The sequence below is a fragment of the Marmota flaviventris genome (genome assembly GCF_047511675.1).
Source record: "Marmota flaviventris isolate mMarFla1 chromosome 5 unlocalized genomic scaffold, mMarFla1.hap1 SUPER_5_unloc_3, whole genome shotgun sequence".
NCBI classification, from domain to species: domain Eukaryota; kingdom Metazoa; phylum Chordata; class Mammalia; order Rodentia; family Sciuridae; genus Marmota; species Marmota flaviventris.
Genome location: NW_027287681.1, coordinates 58235 through 76008, shown reverse-complemented (window position 1 = coordinate 76008; position 17774 = coordinate 58235). Strand labels below are relative to the sequence as shown.

Below are 17774 nucleotides of genomic sequence, written 5' to 3'. Positions count from 1 at the left end.
CCATGAAGATTCTTTGCTTCATCCATCAAAATCACACTAACTAAAGAACCTCCGTATTGAAAAATGTGTCCTAATTACACATTTCTCACTTGCAATGCTAGAATAATCCTAATGAGCTTCCAGTGATCATTTTTCTTCTAGAATAAATGTTTTCTCACAAGTCCCCCAAATTTTGTACTGGTGAAGTAATTTATGATACATTCTCATTTACATCAGAACATTGTTCTTAGAGGTACAGAGCAAAAATATTTTTAGTAAGCTGCATTTTACAAATTAAAGTATGTGCATAATTGAAGACAGTCCCTGCTTGGCCTTTGATTAAAGAAAGAGTTCATCCTATTTATTTTGTTTTAAAACACCCGTCTCTAAAGAAAGATTGATTGGCATCAAATGTACTCACCATAAATCATAGCTATTGATTTTACATTTGTTTTAGCTCTTCCGATTTTGTGTCTCCTATGTCATAATTTGTTATCCTGATAGCCAGCCCCTGAGTCAGTGCTTGGACTAAGCATGAAAGGTGGTTTCTTTCAATTCAGACTAATCTGTACGTGAAACACATGAGCTTTCAAACACAGAATCATGCTCTTCTCACTTTTTATGATATTACTCTGGTATTTCCCACAGAGACCACAGATGCTACAGAATAAAATCTGTGATAAGTGACAACATTAGGGACATTTGCATTGTCCAGTCAGCATCCAACACAGACGTGTCCCCTAACTGCCTTGGAAGCCAGTTGCTCCTCCACTTGGCTCTTCCTGTATAAAACTGATTCAGAATGCAAGTTTGCTTGGCATTATCAAGGCCCTGGATTTAGACCCTAGCACCACAGATAATAACAACAACAACAACAACAATGATAATAATAATAATAACTCCTCTGTTTTTCATAATGATACACAGTTGAGAATTCAGAATGCAAATGTTATAGCCATCTTCTGGAAGCTCTTAAGGTCATATAATTCTTCCATCTTTCCCAAGTAGCAGAAGTGAGGAGAGATGGAGCATCTGCTGGCTACATCCCACTTTGTTAGTTTAAGAAGGACTGTCAGCAGCCCTCTTTTTAATCTGCATCTGCTTAGATGCTTGTAGGTGAAGCTTAGGATGCTGCCATTTAAGGTATAATGAGATAGACTTCCAAAGCATCCAGGTATCTCTTCTTGTGTTTTTATTACCTCCCCCCAGCCTATTTGAATGAATGTTCTCATTTTAACTTGCTATTTTACACCTTTCTCCTTTGGCTTCCCATTCAGTATTCAGTCACATCACTCAAGACCATCCCAGAGCTGTGCCGAAGATGTGACTCGCAAAATGAAGACAGATCAGGTAAGTTGGGCTGCTCTTCTCTTTCCCCCATCCTTAGGACTCCTGCAAAATAGTTTGCCCTCCTGATGGCTGCTCCTGCTTTCTGTTTTCATTTCCTTTGGCAATTTCTCTGCTCACACCCCCTCCCTGCCACCTTCAACAAATGGTTGTTAAGGTTATCCACAAAAGGATAACAGGACAGAGAAGCCCTAATAAGGACCCGGCTGTGTACAGATAAACTGTACATCATCTCAGTATCTCCAAACCACAGTGTATGCAGCAATTTACTGAAAACCCAAGAAGGCATTGGTGACAAAACATAATGATGCAGGCGCCAATGAAAAAATGTTGGATGTATTTACTACCCATATGGCAAGGACCAGCTTGGGGGATGGTGCTTTGCCAAAGTCTGAAACCCTATCAGGAGTGCGACATGATAGAATCTGCAATAAGGCATACTGTAACAGTTAAGATTAAAGAAAAGCTTTGGAGTTTAATAGTGTAAACTAAACAGAGAATTATGGCATATAGATGAAAACCAGCTGGTTGACCTTTTCTCCTTTCAGCCCCCTCCCTCAATAAAAAAAAAAGTACATTTAGGGTTTGTTTTTTCTCTGTGTAAATCAAATTAAGCTTTCTGCTTTTCTCACTGTGATGGGCAAAAATGAAAATAAAAAGGATATTGATGGGAATGATATCATGGTATTAAACTATGAAATGATGTTTATTGTTTTTTTTTCCCAGTAATTACCGTAAGGCATCACCATTAACCTTGCCAAGGCTGGACCTCCTCTCATAGTAAGGAGAGTTTGGAGAGCCATGGTTGGTGAAGGCTTAAGATAATCCTCAAATTATGTATATCATGTTTAAAAATAAAAAGACGTACCCTACCGAGACAGCTACCAGAAGTCCAGGCCTTTCTTACTCAAAGGACTTTTGCAAAGCTAATTTTTCCCTGGATTGTTTTCTTTCAACATTTTGCTTAGATGAGACAGGAAAAATAACTGGTCTCTGTGTGTTTATCTGCATGTTGTTTGTGAGTGTGAATGAAAGTGATGTACCCTTGTTTGGGTCAGAAAATAGCTTAAAGTTCAAATAAGACTTTTCATTTGCCCTTAGTTTGTTCTACCTTTTTATTTTAAAGATTCTCATGTTCTATAGGGTTTAAGAGAGGCTTTTGGTTGTAAGCCTTACAAAGCAGTATGTCCTTAAAAGGTAGCATTTGTTTCAAAGTTGAACCAATGACTGTGGTTAGTGACAGAGACCACAGACTGCAACAGAGAGGCCACCACGTTCAGAGACTAAAGACTAAAGACTAGGTTTCTTGTTAGAATCAGCCATTTAACAGCTACATGACCTTGAACCTGTGGCTATCTATAGAATAAAGAAGAAATTTCTTTTACCAAAGACACCAGGCTATTGTTAGGATCAAAATTGGGTAATGTATATTAAGGCATTTTGCAGATATAAAATTTTCTCTCTAATTAGAGGTGGAACATAAGAAAACTTAACAGCAAATGCTTTATTGTAAAGAAGTAGGCACTGTTAATGTACTCAGTATTTCTGTAAGTACTTTACTTCCGTTAACTACATTAATTCTAATAGCCCTGAGAGCTTAGTACTATTAGTAGTTTATACTATTGATGGGCAAACTGAGGAACAGAGTTTAATATCTTGCCCAGAGTCACACAGCAATTAAGTCATAAACTGGGATTCAGACCCCAGGAAGTCTGCCTCCAGATTTTGTTCTCTTATTCTTTACATATACCACCTCTCAGATAAATGGACTTAGTGGCAACTATAGGATACTATCCTTTTAAAGCTGTTAAAATCTGCATTTTCCCTCCCATTAAGTGGTGAATTTCTTTTTCTCTGTTAAATAATTACTCTTACTTACCAAGTTAAGTGAATAAACAGAAACTTTCAACAATTGTTTTTCCTAGGGCTGGTTTATTCCTTTCTCTTCAGGCCTTGTAACTAACAGCCATGTCCATCATCTGGGATTCTAGATGTTCTTCTGCAGTGGTGAAGGAGGCCAGCTTCACATTCATGAGAATTTGCACTTCATCCAAAGCAAGGAACCAGGCTAAGGGTGATCAGAAATAATGAGATTTGCCAGAATATTGATGTACAAGGAAAAGGCTCAGACCTCTCGATGAAACCACATATACCACCTCCAACTTGATGGACCATTTGGAGGCAGTTTCCCAGCCTCCGAGTAGACAAAAAGTAATCCTAGAAAAAGACACACAAGACAAATTCACCTGTGTACAGCACTGCTGTATAATTAATTACATGTGGACTTTGAAAGAAATCTCAACATGGTAAAAGTCAGAAGGCAAGTAGGATCATTGCAGAGGGTAATATGGGGCCACAGGAGCGAATGTGAAAGAATAACTTAAGGGTTTTAGGGAGAGCTTAGAAGGTCAGGGAATACTGGAACAATCAGCCATGTGAAAGGCAATGAAGAGGATTGGGGATTTAAGGCAAAGGAATTAAGGAAGGGCAAAATCCCTGAGCCAGGAATGATCTTAGCAAATATGAGGAAGAAAGCAAAACCTGTGAAGTGGCTGCATGTTGATAAGAACAGGAATGATAAGAGGTGAGATCAGGGAGATGGCCCAGGCCAAACTCCCTAGGGAGTTCAGGTTTTCTACTAAGCGTAGTGAAAAGCACTACCAGCAGGATTCCAGTTTTTCTAAACCTCTATCATGGGTTGAGTATTCCTTGTGCAAAATGCTTCAGATTTCAGAGGTTTTTGGGGGGAATTGGGGGATTTCTGCATACTTAAGTGGCTGAACATTCTTAATCCAAATATCCAAAATTTGCAAAGCTCTGAGAAACAAAACTTGTTGAGCATCATGTCAGCACCCAAAATGTTTCAGATTTGGGAGCATTTTGGATTTGTCAATTAGGAGCGCTCAACCTATATCAGGAAAGAAGCCTCAGCATGTAGAATCAGAGTTCTTAGTAAATAAGGGACTTTAAAAATCATCAAGTCTGAGAGAAAGAGTAAGTGAGAAAGTCTAAACAATAGAGCAAATGGGTAAAATGTTGACAATGGATGAGTGTGGATGAAGGAATATACAGCTGTTGGGGGGTAATGTTCTTAATTTTGCAACTATTAGATAAATTTATTTTTAATAGAAATTTTTAAACTATTTATAAATAAAAAGTTTTCTATAAGGTAAACAAACAAAAAGATATGTATTCCAAAGCCAGTCTCTGAAGGTGATTCTTACTATCCCAACCCTGGGGTCACTCTGCCTGTATTTCATCACTTGGTGACAGGGAGTGCCCAGTCTTAGGATGCAGCCTGTTCATAAAGGTAATGTTGTTATTCAGCCAAACTCAATGTCCCTTGACTTTCCACCCATCAACCCTCATTCTTCCTTGGAACTATTGAGAAGAACAATCTTCCCGGACAAGAGTGCTGCTAAGTGTGTAGAGATAGCCATCAGTCTTGGTCTTTTCCAGGTTAACATTTCCCTCCAGTTTTATGTGCATCCTGGTCATTCTTGTTCTCTGGTGGATGACTGTGGTTTTCCAGGGTCCCTCTTAAAGCCGAACACCCAGAAAAGAATCCAAGGGGTCTTTCCAGATGTTCTGATCAGAACCTGTGAGTCCCATGGAATAGCTCCTAGGATGTATTACATATCTTTTCTGCCTGCCCAAGTGGGCTCATCAGTTCTGCCTGCTTCCTGAGTGTAGAGGAGCAGGAATGTCAAGTAAGCCCTAGTTGTGGCCTTTTGGAAGCCCCTGTGCAAGGCATACAGCTAGGGCTTACCTCTTTCATCTCTGCATCTGGGCCAGCTCCAGTGGGGGTTCCCAGGAACTGCAGTGGGAGAGTGTTACAGGGGCCTGAGACCCAGCTCCTTTCTCCTCCCTCCAGCTCACCAAGGCCTGGAAGTTCTTTGTTAGAGTGCCCTGCCTTTAATCAGAGACTTTGATTCCTATTGACATCTATATTTTTCCCTGACAAAAATAATGATTTAAGCTATTCTCTATTAATTACACAACTATCACTGGGCTTCAGATTTTTGTGAGAAGAGATTTTGAAAGGAAAGGTGAGGAAATTGGAGAAAATCACAGGCAAGTGAGGGGAGGCAGGGAAGGAGCCAGAAGCCCTAGAACAGGCTGTGCTGGGAGCTGCACAGGTGCTGCTGAAGTATCTGAATTGTTTCTTAGATGTTGAGTGTGCCAGGCTTTATGCCAGGTCCTCTGTAAGCAGCCTGTGTATCCTCAACTGAATTCTCTGAGGGAGGACCATTGTGTTCATTTTATTGATGAAGAAATTGAGGTCTGCAGAGTAAATAATTTGTCCAAAAGTTCTGGAGTTAGCAAGTGAACTTGAAAGCATCTCTGCTGTCTCCAGGACTCCTATGAATTTTTGTCAACTGAGAAGTAATTTAGACTGTTAAAATCAGCATACTATAGTGATGCAGTCTCATCAATGATAATAGCAGCTCAACTCACAATTGCTAAGCTATGGAACCAACCTGGGTGCTCTTCAACAGATGAATGGACATAGCTAATGTGATATATATACCCAAGGGAATATTATTCAGCCATAAAGAAGAATGAAATTATGGCGGTTGCCAGTAAATGGATAAACTGGAGACTATCATGCTAAGTTTAATAAGCCAATCCCAAAACAACCAAAAGCTAGATGTTCTCTCTGATAGGTGGATGCTAGCTCTCAATAAGTGGAGAGGAGGGAAGAATAGAAGTTCACTGGATTAGACAAAAAGGAATGAAGGGAAGAGAGGGGGGATGAGAATAGGAAAGACAGTAGAATCAATCACTCATAACTTACTTGTGTTCATATATGAATACATGATCAGTGTAACCCTACATATGTACAACCACAAAAATGTGAAGTTGTACTCCATGTATGTATGTATGTCAAAATGCATTCCACTGTCATCTATAACTAAAAAGAACAAACAAAAGATTTTAGAAAGAAGTAATTTAGTCTAAGGAATAACGTGTAGCAAATAGTATAGGTTAGAATTAGCTGCAAAGGAACTTATGTGTGAAAAAGTGGCAGCTAAGGAGAGAAGTTATTTGTGAAATGTTTTCAGGCATTCTCTGGTCAATACCTGCTACTCTTATAGGAAAAGAGGAGAGAAGACAGCAATGAATGTTAACTCTGCTCTGTGGGTTTTTTCCAAATGAGGATAAAAATACATCATGGCAGCATATGGTATTCAAATCAAAACATATTCAATTTCATTGACTTGGAATTTTTGAAAATTAATTAGATATTCAAATACACATTTGTTTCAATTCATGATGTTTCAAATGTCTTGTGATTCTTTCAAAATATCTGCTAAGCTCATTGTATAAATCATTTTCTTATGAAAGAAGGCAAATAAATATTAATGCAGCTTTGTGTCTGAAAACATAGATGTACTGAGGTTTGAAAAATCAGTTATATAACAGTAATAAATGATCCTGTGACGTCTTGGAGAATAGACTCCAAAAGAATTTTACATTTTAGTAATGTAAAATGTTCCTTGTATGACGAATATTTTTTAATTAGTATTCAGCAGAAGTCATTTAGAATGTATATTTTAAAACATTTAGATCTGCTGTATTTTTAAACCCAATGCATGCAAATTTTGTGACAAGACACTGAACCTATTAAAACAGACACTTATGTGATGTTCTGAGATTGTCAAGGATTTCAGTCATCACCTAAAATAATAAGTTGGCATGAAATTTATCCTGTAGACCTTGCTGTGACATAGTTGATGATGCTAAATATATAAAAACTTCTGTTTTCAATTTGTAGTAAGGTTGGATGCTCAAAGCATAAAAGTGAAAGTATGGCAGTTTAAATGGAAAAGCCTGCTGATTAATCCACTTCACATGACGTAATATAAACTGGACTCCAAAGAATAGGTAAACACATTTGCTAAGATCTCAGTCAAGAAAATGAACTTTTCAACACGATGCTGCAAAGAATCTCACATTTATGACAAAGAATCCCATTTATTTTAACAACAGTGAAAATTTACAAGTGGTAAAACATCAAATTGTTTTACATTCTTGATGAGAAGGTTCATCATGTAGAACAGTTATTTTTATTTTTCGTTTGCAGTATTATAATTATAAAGATGATATCATCCATTATTTGAAAAACAGAACGTTAAAAACTACTATTAACCTTGCCACCAAAACAAAATTACTGTATTTTTTCCCAAGCTATATTATTTTGGGGGGCAGCCATAATCATAAGGTGAAGACAGTTTTATCTGCTGCCTTTCTTCTATCACTACACAATACACATGGCCACCATTGTGCATGAACCACAGAACTTACCTATGAAAGAAGAACTGTCCAAAGGAAGAGATTGTCATCTTTAGTCCATGAACACTTTATGGTTCTGAGAATAAAAGATGTAAATCAGTGTAGGTAAAGATGGCACAGGAAATGAAGGAAAATTTTAAATAAAACTCTTATGGTATCAAAATAAGGAAAGGGGCTGGAATGTAGCATAGCTTAAATACATTGCATCTTTGCCTCTTCTCTCTACTTGAACATGTCTTCCCTTTGCTTAACCATAAATGCAATCACCATGCAACCTGGTTTTCTAAAATGTTAATAGCAGTGGAGTTCAGGAATTCATAATCAAAAAAGACAATATTTAAGGAAAAAGAAACTTAGAGGAAGGGATTCACAGTCTGCTCTTCCACATCTTGGTTTATTTTTATTGGACTCTAAGGAACATACCTCCCATCCCCCAAACTGGCCATCTCTTGGGAGAGGTGAGCTCCCAGGAATTTGCAGTAAGGCAAGATGAGAAACCAGAAGTGCAGAGAGGAGCATCACTGAGCAGGAAGGGAAAGGGAGGCACAGGAACAGGAAAACCTGATACAGAAGCAAAATGCCTTTTACCTGTGTGACCTCACACGACTTCCTTCTCAGGAGTCATAGGGACAAATGGTTTCCTGCATCCCATCTTCCTGGTCCATTATGAGAGTATGAGTGTGTGTTGGGGAGCTTTAGAGTATCTCTGACAGCATCCCACTTCTTGCTGAAGGCATATTCTTCCTCTTTTGTCTCCTAATATTAAATGGGTTCTATTTTCCTCTTTTAAATGGCTCTTCTTTGTCCCCATATCTTCTTTGCTTTTAGTCTTCCCTAAGAAGAAAAGAAAAAGAAAAGCTAATAAAATAAACTCAGGTGATTCCAACAGAATCCTAGAACCCTGTAGTTGAAGGATCCTCTGAAAGAGAGAATAGAGTCATCTACACAAGTCCAGACCCTTCTGTAGCATTTGCTCACCCCAGCCCTTGCATCTCGCAGTGTGGTCAGGACCAACAACAGTGCTGTGGGCAGCTTTTGCAGACCCTTAAGTCCCACTCCAGACCCCTGAATCAGAATCTGCATTTTAATGAGCCTCGTCCCTCAGTAAGTCATTTATGCACATTCAAGTATGAGAAGCACTGATTTAGACTACCTACAGTCTAACTTATTATTCTTGTTGAGGCACAGTGATCTCAAATAGGCAAATGCAAGCACGTCTTCCCCTTGCTCAGAACCAGCTGGTGTTTTCCCAAATCATTCTCAAGGTATGCGCAATGGGAAATTGTCTTCTGTGGCCATGGCTGTGGGGGCCCGGAGTGGTCTTCCCCTGGACCAGCAGGCTCCCTTGCCTGCTGCTTCCCCTGCCTTTAGCATGCCAGTCCATCAAGGAACCTCTTTGGAGATGGAAAGGACCGGGTGTGACTTCCTTCACTCCTTTCCACCTCCAAAGTCACCTCATCAGGGTGACTCCCTTGGCCAGTACCATCCAATAAAAATATGAGCCACCAAATAACGTAAAAACTTCCCAGTAGCCACATGGTTATTTAACAGATGGGTTAATTTCATAACATATTTTATTTAACCCATATGATTTTTGACATATGACAGCTATATTTTAAGGGCTTAATAGCCACAGGCTTCTAGTGGCCTCTATATTGGCAATGCGGCCTCGGTCGTATCAGTACCTCTGCCAACTCACTGTATTGGTTCTTATCTTCCTATACTTTTCCTACTCTTTACATATCTGTGTTTTCAAATTTATTAATAGTATGATACTAGTTTAATCAGTTTTCTCTCAAGGACTAAACCTTATTTGGGCAATTTTACTCATGATGGTATCTCCTGAGCATTGCTGCTAACTGTATCAGAGGTGTGGATAGATATATGAAGAGGTCAAAGAGGAATCTTTTGAGGTTTTATCATAATTGGAATTTCACTTCTCTTCATTTTATTTGAATCAAAATCTGCATTTTAATAAGCCTGGTCCCTAGGTGATTTGTTTATGCACATTCAAGTGTGAATGTGTACCATCTGTACCATCAGTCTCTTTTCTCTGTGAGGCCATTACCCTCATCATACACTTTCAACCTCCCATCTTAAAAAAATGAACACCCACTCTAAAATTCTGGAGTTTCTCTGCTCCCTCCACCCCATTTAGAGCCAAGCTGCTTAAGAATTTATGGATACCCCACTTCTATTCAGTCTTCTCTTTGCCTTAGCATCTCAGGTTTGACTCACCTCTCCAGGAAAGGTCACCAGTTCTGTATTGTCAGATCCTTTGACACTCTGAAATCTCATCTTTCTTCGGCTCTTGGCAGTATTCAAGACTACTGGATACTCCTTTCTGAGAACAGTCTCTTCTGTTGGCTTTGTGAGACCACCTCTTTTCCCCACTTCCCTCCTGACACGCTTATAGCTCCTTCCTTTACAACTCCAATTCATTTTGCTGGACTTTAAATACTGAAGTGAGGGGCTGGGGATGTGGCTCAAACGTAATGCACTCGCCTGGCATGTGCAGGGCACTGGTTTCGATCCTCAGCACCACATAAAAATAAAATAAAGATGTTGTGTCCACCAAAAACTGAAAAATAAATATTAAAAAATTATCTCTCTCTCTCTAAAAAAAAAAAAAACTGACGTGAGGCTAGATATTCAACAGGACCCACCCTTGCTAAGCCTCCCTCATCCTTCTCACAGTGTCAGGTACTGCTGCTGCTCATCTCCACACTCCATTTTCCTTTGCTCTACATTGGATGTCTCATGGAATTCTCATGAGGAATTCTTCAATCCTCCTCCATAACATGTTCCTCCCCAGATTTTCCCCTTAGTAAACAGAGCTCAGCTTTCTAAAAAATCCACTCCATTGCTGAATCTAGAATTCTCCCTCTCCCTTATCCTCCTTCTGTGCTCAAAGTATATATATCCCCATGCTATAGACTGAGTGTTTGTGTCCCCTCAAAATCCGAACATTGAAATCTAATCCACAAGGTGATATTATTCAAAGGTGGAGCCTTAGAGGGGTGATCAAATTATGGGGAAAGAGCCCTTACAAATGGGATCAGTGCCTTTATTCAAGAGACCCAGGAAGGAACACATGTGCCTCTGTGAAACCACCTCAGGATACTCTATTTCAGCTAAAACAAAAACCAAATTTTTTTGTGTGTGGTCAATAAGACCCCCAAATGGATTGGCCCCTGATAACCTCTCACATGTTCATCTTCACTCTCGCTCCCTCTGCTCCAGCAATCACAGAACCTACTAGATTCTCTTTTACTTTAGGTATTTGTGAAGGTGCTTCCCTCTACCCAGATCTTCACAAAATTATCTCTTATTTTCCCTCTGATCCTCACATGACTGTCTTCTTGTCATCTCCAGGTTTTAGTTTAAATGTCACCCCTTTGATGCGGCTTCTCAGATGTTCTTTATTCCAGTGCCCTTCTTGTTTCCTTCAAAGCACTTTGCATTTTTTACTTTTCCTTCATCTGTGTATGTGCATTATTGTCTGGAAGATCTGTGTGTATTCCATTTGCCTCTGCACTCCTAGGACCATGGGCAAAGAAGGCAGAGAACAAATGTGTGTCGAGTGAATCTTGTAAGACTACTTTAGCATTCTTCCCATGATTGCGACATAACACTGCTGAACATGCCTCATTATATTCCTGCTTCTCTTGATTGTATTAAAAAGAAGTCACAACATTCAATCAGTGGAAGGAACTTACAATGGAAAGAACAGACTTTCAGTGATATGATGAATCTAAATTTGGGCAAATACTACTAAAAATAAAGTAGAGAAATTCTTCTTCTTAACTGCTTTTAATAAGTTATTATTAAAAGCCATTCTCCCAACTTTACTCCCAAACTGAGGGTAGATAGTAAATGGTTATAAAAGTTTAGGCAGAGGGTGCAGTTGGGATTTAGGTCAAAGTAAATTTGAAACGTGTGTGACCGGGTTTTGTCCCTGGGTTCTGGGATTCCATAGCCTACATGTGACCCAAAGAGAGAAATTGTAAAGTGAATGCTTAGGGAATAATTAATTTTGATAAAGTGTTCCTCCAATGCTATGGAAAGTTGGAGTCAGAGAACCTCAGTCCTGGTTGAGAAATGAGAATGCTATGTAATTTTCCACATAATACTTAAAATTCCCTGAGTTCTCATTTATTTTCAAGTGAGAATGCATGAGAACTGCCCATTGATCTTCTGAATCTCTGATATAAATACACCCTTGCCTTAAACTCAGAAACATAAGAAACTTTTACACAAATGTATTGGCAATTTTAAAGTGTTAAATGGAAATTTTAGGAAAATTCCTACTGAGATATATCATTTTGTGGAATTCTTAATACACGTTTGCCTCGTTCTTCCATGGCTTCTAATAACACCCGTGAAGTGTATGCTGGCTGCACTTGAGCACCGGCACAGCAGCCTTGCCATTCGCTTATCCTGGAAGAGCCACCGTCTGCTCTTCCCCCCACATTGCTTTGTGCTTCTGCACCTGCCTGTTCTCTCAGAGTCTTGTAACTGAGAGGCAGGCGCTCGCCCAGGCGGATGCAGGGGCCTGCCAAGAGGAAGAGCAGGCTGCAGGCCAGAGCTAGTTCTTATATTTCTTTTTCCCTTGAGACCCTAAAGTGCATCTCTCTCAAAATTTAGACCAGGTTTCCCAGACTTGCCACTTTGTTTCTCATGGAAAATAGAAAACACTATTATACCCTAAAAACATATAGGGAACACTCTTATACCCTAAAGACATATCTTCTTTTCTTTGTCTTCTTGGTATCTAATGCTAATTTTTAATGTGGATACATGCTCCATACTCAGAAGCGAAGTAAAGAGGCATTTTGGAGCTATCAGTGTGGGGAGATGGAAGTAGAAAATAAGGATTTTCCAACTTCCCACCTGCCTGCTCATCTGCCTCTTGTTTTCTCTTACCAAGAAGCAGTAACCTGGTGCTCTTTGTCCTTGACAGTAGATCAGCACTGTAAAACACCGCCACCTTCAGTTAAAACTGGCAAGCATGTGCCTGCGCAGCTAGAAAGCACACAGATGGAGCCTGCTCACAAGCTCAGTCTTGCTTCAGGCTTCTCTGCATGATGAGCCTTTTCACTGTTGCTAGATGTGTGTCTCTCTACATTTCCACCCAGAGAGGGAGAGAAAGAAAGAAAAGGAACCTGGTAAATGGGCCTGGAATGAACACAAAACACTCTTGAGGTTTTGCTAATGTCAAAGTGAAGGTCAGCATACTTTTTAGATGACACAACTCTGCAAGCTTGGACTTTCTTTAGACCCACCAATCGCTAGTTATGGAAACTGTGCTTTTGAAGCCCAAAGGTTTAAAGTTGTCAAAATATTGAGTCTGACTTCATGATAGAATATCTTTTCTATCCAGAGTAATAGGGCTCAAGTATTTCAGAAAGTTTTTGTAGAATGAAGAAATGGGCACAGAAAGGCCATAAAGTTACCTGAGCAGGTAGGTCTTCACAATTCTGAACAGAGCTAGGAACCGTAAATCATGAATCTGACATATATAACAACAGCTGCTTGATATCAGTAACCACTTAAAGACAGGAAATTTAGAACCCAAATCATTGAATTCTTTCCCACAGTATTTGAACATTGAAATGTGAATAGATCAGACTGTATTTTATATTATTATTATTATTAGTAATAATAATAATAATAATAATAATAATAATAAAGACCTCTGAACTTTCCCTCCAGCCTTGGTATACTTTCAATAAAGGGTCTGTGGCTTCATTTAAAGGGATGAGAAAGCAACCCCATGGAAACATTCTAGAAACATGTATTCTTCTCACATTCACTCTTCCCAGCATAATGTCCAGATATACCCTACCAGTCCAGAATTAACTCAACCTGTTCTTGGATCAGGATACACTGGAATCTCTAAAGACTATAGAACAGAAAAGCATCCAGCAGTAGTGCTCACTTGGACGCCAGACGTTTCTTCCTATTGACATGAGGTGCTAGAAGCAATTGCTTCTTACAGAATTTGTCATCATTTCTTACAGAACCTGGGGTGCTTGCAATCAAGTGGGTCCATATAGATTTCAGTTTACATAGAATGAAGGAAACCCATGACTCTCACAATGACACCTCTAATATTTTTTAATGTTCCTCCTTTTGGTGTAAAAATGAAAGGATTAATTAATTAATGCTGGAGGAGAGGGTAAGTCCTTGAGGCAGCCTAGGTTTTTAGGCTGTAGATGTGTATTGTTATGTCTACTTTAAAGCTATTAAAGCTAATGCTGACCACTTGCTTGCTCACTGAAAATAGATCCATTTAATAAAAAACAGCAGGGGAACACTATTTTACCCTAAAACATAACCTTTTTCTTCCTCTCCCTCATGTATTGAGCTAATTTTCCAATATGGCCACATAACTCCATATTTGGCAGTAAAATAAATAGTCATTTTAGGAGCCAGTGTTGATGTTTAATCTTAAAATTTGGATCTACCATTGGAGCAGCAAAACTGTACATTATCTTCTTAAGAAAATACTAATTTATCAGGCCCAACAACCAAAGAGTTGTTCTGTGTCAGCAATCAGCTTAGCCTCATAATTATGAATTTGTGAAGATCTGGTAAAATACATGAATCCAGAAGAATTATAGTGTTTCATAGTGACTCATTCAGAATAAAGAGCCCTGTTATTTATAGACATTCCATACAGACATAAAATTTAGGGGTAGATCATAGCTAGCCTCTTCATTTTACAGATGAGGAAACTGAGACTAAGAACTTAGCACAGGAAATAGGTGAAAGTACTTCAATATTGAACACATCTTGTAAATGTCTGAATATCTTCAAGGGCACACTAACACTACCTTTGAACTATTCAGCACAGTGTGCCCACAATGTGTCAAGGCTGATATCAACACAGAACTCATATTTATTTGCTATATTTTGCATCTTTGATCTGGCATATTCCTTTTTTCTCCCTTCATTTTCTTTCTGCCCTCCCTCCTATCTTCATCCATTTTTTGAAAGAATTAGCCATTGAGCACCAATATCTTAAAGGTACTGTGCTAGACAAAGGGCTAGTCATAAACACAAGTAGGTTCTTGAGCAACCTTTGCCCTTGAGGAACTCTCAAGAGAGAGGTGAGACTGACACATGAGTAAACAGGTGCATCACCTTCAGAAATACCCAACTGTGGGTATGTACAGGTATTATCAGCACTGAGAAGCAAGGAGCAGCTACTCCCTGCCAAAATCAGAGGAAGTGCCTCAGTGGGATAACACCTGATGGCATCTTGTGTGATGATCTCAAGTCCCAGCCAGAGAAGACTGCAAGAGAGAAGGAGCCCAAGGACAGGAGCAGTGAAGGAGGAACATAATATATCCAAAATAGGTGAATTTAGCAATGGAGAAGCAGGGCAAACTAGTATTTTGTGAATTATGAGTGCTGAGATCAAAAGGTAAATTAGTGAATAAAAGAAGTACTATATATCATGCTGAAGGATTTAGATATTAACCCAAAAGCCAGGGTTTCCAAAACAACTCAGTTCCACAACATGTGTTATATCCAAGGTCTATCTCTGCTATTTTTGCTTTACCTGTAAACCACTTATACTATTATCTATTTGCTTTTCTAAAACACTGATTTTAATTTTTTACTTAAATTTTTTTTAGATATACATGACAGTAGAGTATATTTTGACATACATACACTAACGGGGTATAATTTATTCTAATTAGTATCCAATTTTTATGTAAAACTCAGCTTTTAAACATTTGTTTTTAAAAGAAACTTTGTCATTACTGTAAACAGATGTTTACAGTAAACCAGTGTTACTTGCAGTCAATTCAAGATCCTCATTAAAGTCAACATGATGAATATAAAACATTCCTATTAATTCTTTGTTTATGAAAGCCTCTCAGTCTGAGGTGTGCGATCTCGTTTTCTAAAGGGAGATTTTAGGTTTTGAGAGAAATTAAATTTCTTCTAGAACTAAACTGAGACTCCTTAAAAGAATTAGAAAGAAGAAAAAGGATTGAGAGGGGGGACAGCACTCTTATTCTGCATGCCAGGGGTATTTAGCAAGTTTGCTGTGTACCATCTTAGACACTGAAGGGAAATTCTTCCCACATGTGGGGAAGTGGTGTTTTAGGAAGAACAGGCCACCTGAGGTGTGTTTTGTTGTTGTTTTGCTGTTTCTGAGTGACAAAAACAAACTTATCTGAATCAGGAATAACTCAGGTCTGGAAAGGGAGACAAATGGAAGCAGAGAAAACATTGTGGAGGCTGTGGGCAAGGGTCCCACTCTGGCCCACTCAAGACAGTGAGGATGAAGAGGGTCCAGATTTAAGAAGGATTTAGAATAAAGCCAAAAGATAGTTCCTGAGGGATGTGGGGCAGGGGTCATGGAAACAGAATCATCAACAATGCCTTGGAGATGGATTGCTTGAGAGACTGCATAAATGGTCTTGGGATTATCCAAGCCAGGATCAAGAGGAATATGTTTGGGGAGAGAAAGGGGTGTGTGTGTGTGTGTGTGTGTGTGTGTGTGTGTAGAAAGGAGACAAAGGTGCAGATAGATAAGATCCCAGGTTGAAACATGCTGCCTGTTACAAATTCTCACGTATCTCAAGGCTGCATTAATCCTGGCTAAAAAAAAAAAAAAAAAAAAAAAAAGCGGGGGAAAGAAAAGAAAAAATGGATGTAAGGGGTTAGCAAGCAACTCCAAAAGTTGAACTAAGAGTCATTCCAAATGTCAGCCAGAGAGAAAAGATATTTTGGCCTATAAATCAGCATCAAATACACACATTCATTTACTTATTTTTGAAAACTTGTGATATAATCAGGTAGACAGGTCTAAGGCATATTAAGCATGTTTACTTTTATAAGATGTTAAAAAAAAAATGAACCCATCCAACCAAAAAGTCTTAGAAACCTACTTAGGTAAAGCAGTTTTCTGGGTGCTTGGAGAGAGAGAGAGAGATAAATTAGACACAGATCCTCTTTTCATGGAGCTTGTAAAGATCTAAGATAGATAAAGTGTTCAGGGATTTATATTTTGTTTGCACGTAAAGAATTTCTTCATGATATCCAGAAAGTATATTTAGCCCAGAAATTTTCCCAGTGACCATAGTTATTCTGAACTTTGTTTCCGTAGATGATAAGAAACATAGCATTGGAGTGGAACAACAGTAATGTGAAATTTTTGGTAGATCTAAAGATTTGGAAGTGAAAATCTTACTAGTCATTAATGGCCCTTTTTCTTTTGTTGTAAAGTACCTATTTGTCTAGTTTAGGAGAAATAAACTAATTGAATGTTATCTTTTGCATATAGCATAGCATTGCCTTTTCTTCTCATCCAAGTATATGATATAGCAATATATTAGAGCATTCTCATGAAAACCCATGAAATAATCCATTTTTTAGGACTGGGACTTTTTCTTGGCAGTCCAGATATAGACTAGAAAGCACAGATTTCACCCTGAGCCTAAAAAAGATTCATAAGTTTGAATAAGGGGAAGGACAACAAGCCTAAATGTTGATGCTCCTTCTTTAGTTTCTAGACCCTTCTGTGGAAAGAAGTGTTTTCATAAGACTCAGACAGAATTCATTTCCATAGAGCGTTCTTAATGGCTCCTGTCAGAACAAAACAGCTGGGAAACATATGGTATCCATTTCCCTGTATCACTTGGAAAAAATTTCACATGTAAATAAAGCCAACATAAAAGAGTAGCCCTTTGAACCCATGACCTGTTATAATATATAAATACATCAGTACAATGCACTAGTTGTATTGACCCACTAAGACAAGTACTTTAAATTTTTTAATACATTCTGAGATGCACATTTTTAAGAAGTTCCAAGAAAATTAAGGCAAATATTATCAAATACTATACCATAATAAGTATGTATCTCATAAATGTCTATGGATATTTATTTTTCCCAATAAAACATTTTTAGAAAGCAATAGAATAAAATCAAAGGCATATTTACACCTTATAAACTCTGTGTACACTATCTGCTGTTTTATATAAGTAACCATGTGTTCTCAAGGAAGAGAGAGAAAGGCTTGGCAAAAATTTCTGGCAGACGTTAATTTTTCATAGCTTCACATTTTTTAGAGAGAAAAGGATATATAAATGACAGAAAACTTTTAAATTTATAAGGGACCAACTGGA

General features: G+C 38.4%; 1 protein-coding gene across 2 annotated transcripts in view; it reads left to right on the top strand.

Moving 5' to 3' along the window:
- Nucleotides 1–17774, top strand: part of LOC114103581 (synphilin-1) — a 148114-nt gene that overhangs the window by 88227 nt on the left and 42113 nt on the right. For both annotated transcript variants that reach the window (XM_027949318.2, XM_027949317.2), the window contains exon 3: nucleotides 1257–1329. In XM_027949318.2, the coding sequence (XP_027805119.2) occupies nucleotides 1257–1329 (73 nt within the window). The remainder of the gene's footprint in view (nucleotides 1–1256; nucleotides 1330–17774) is intronic.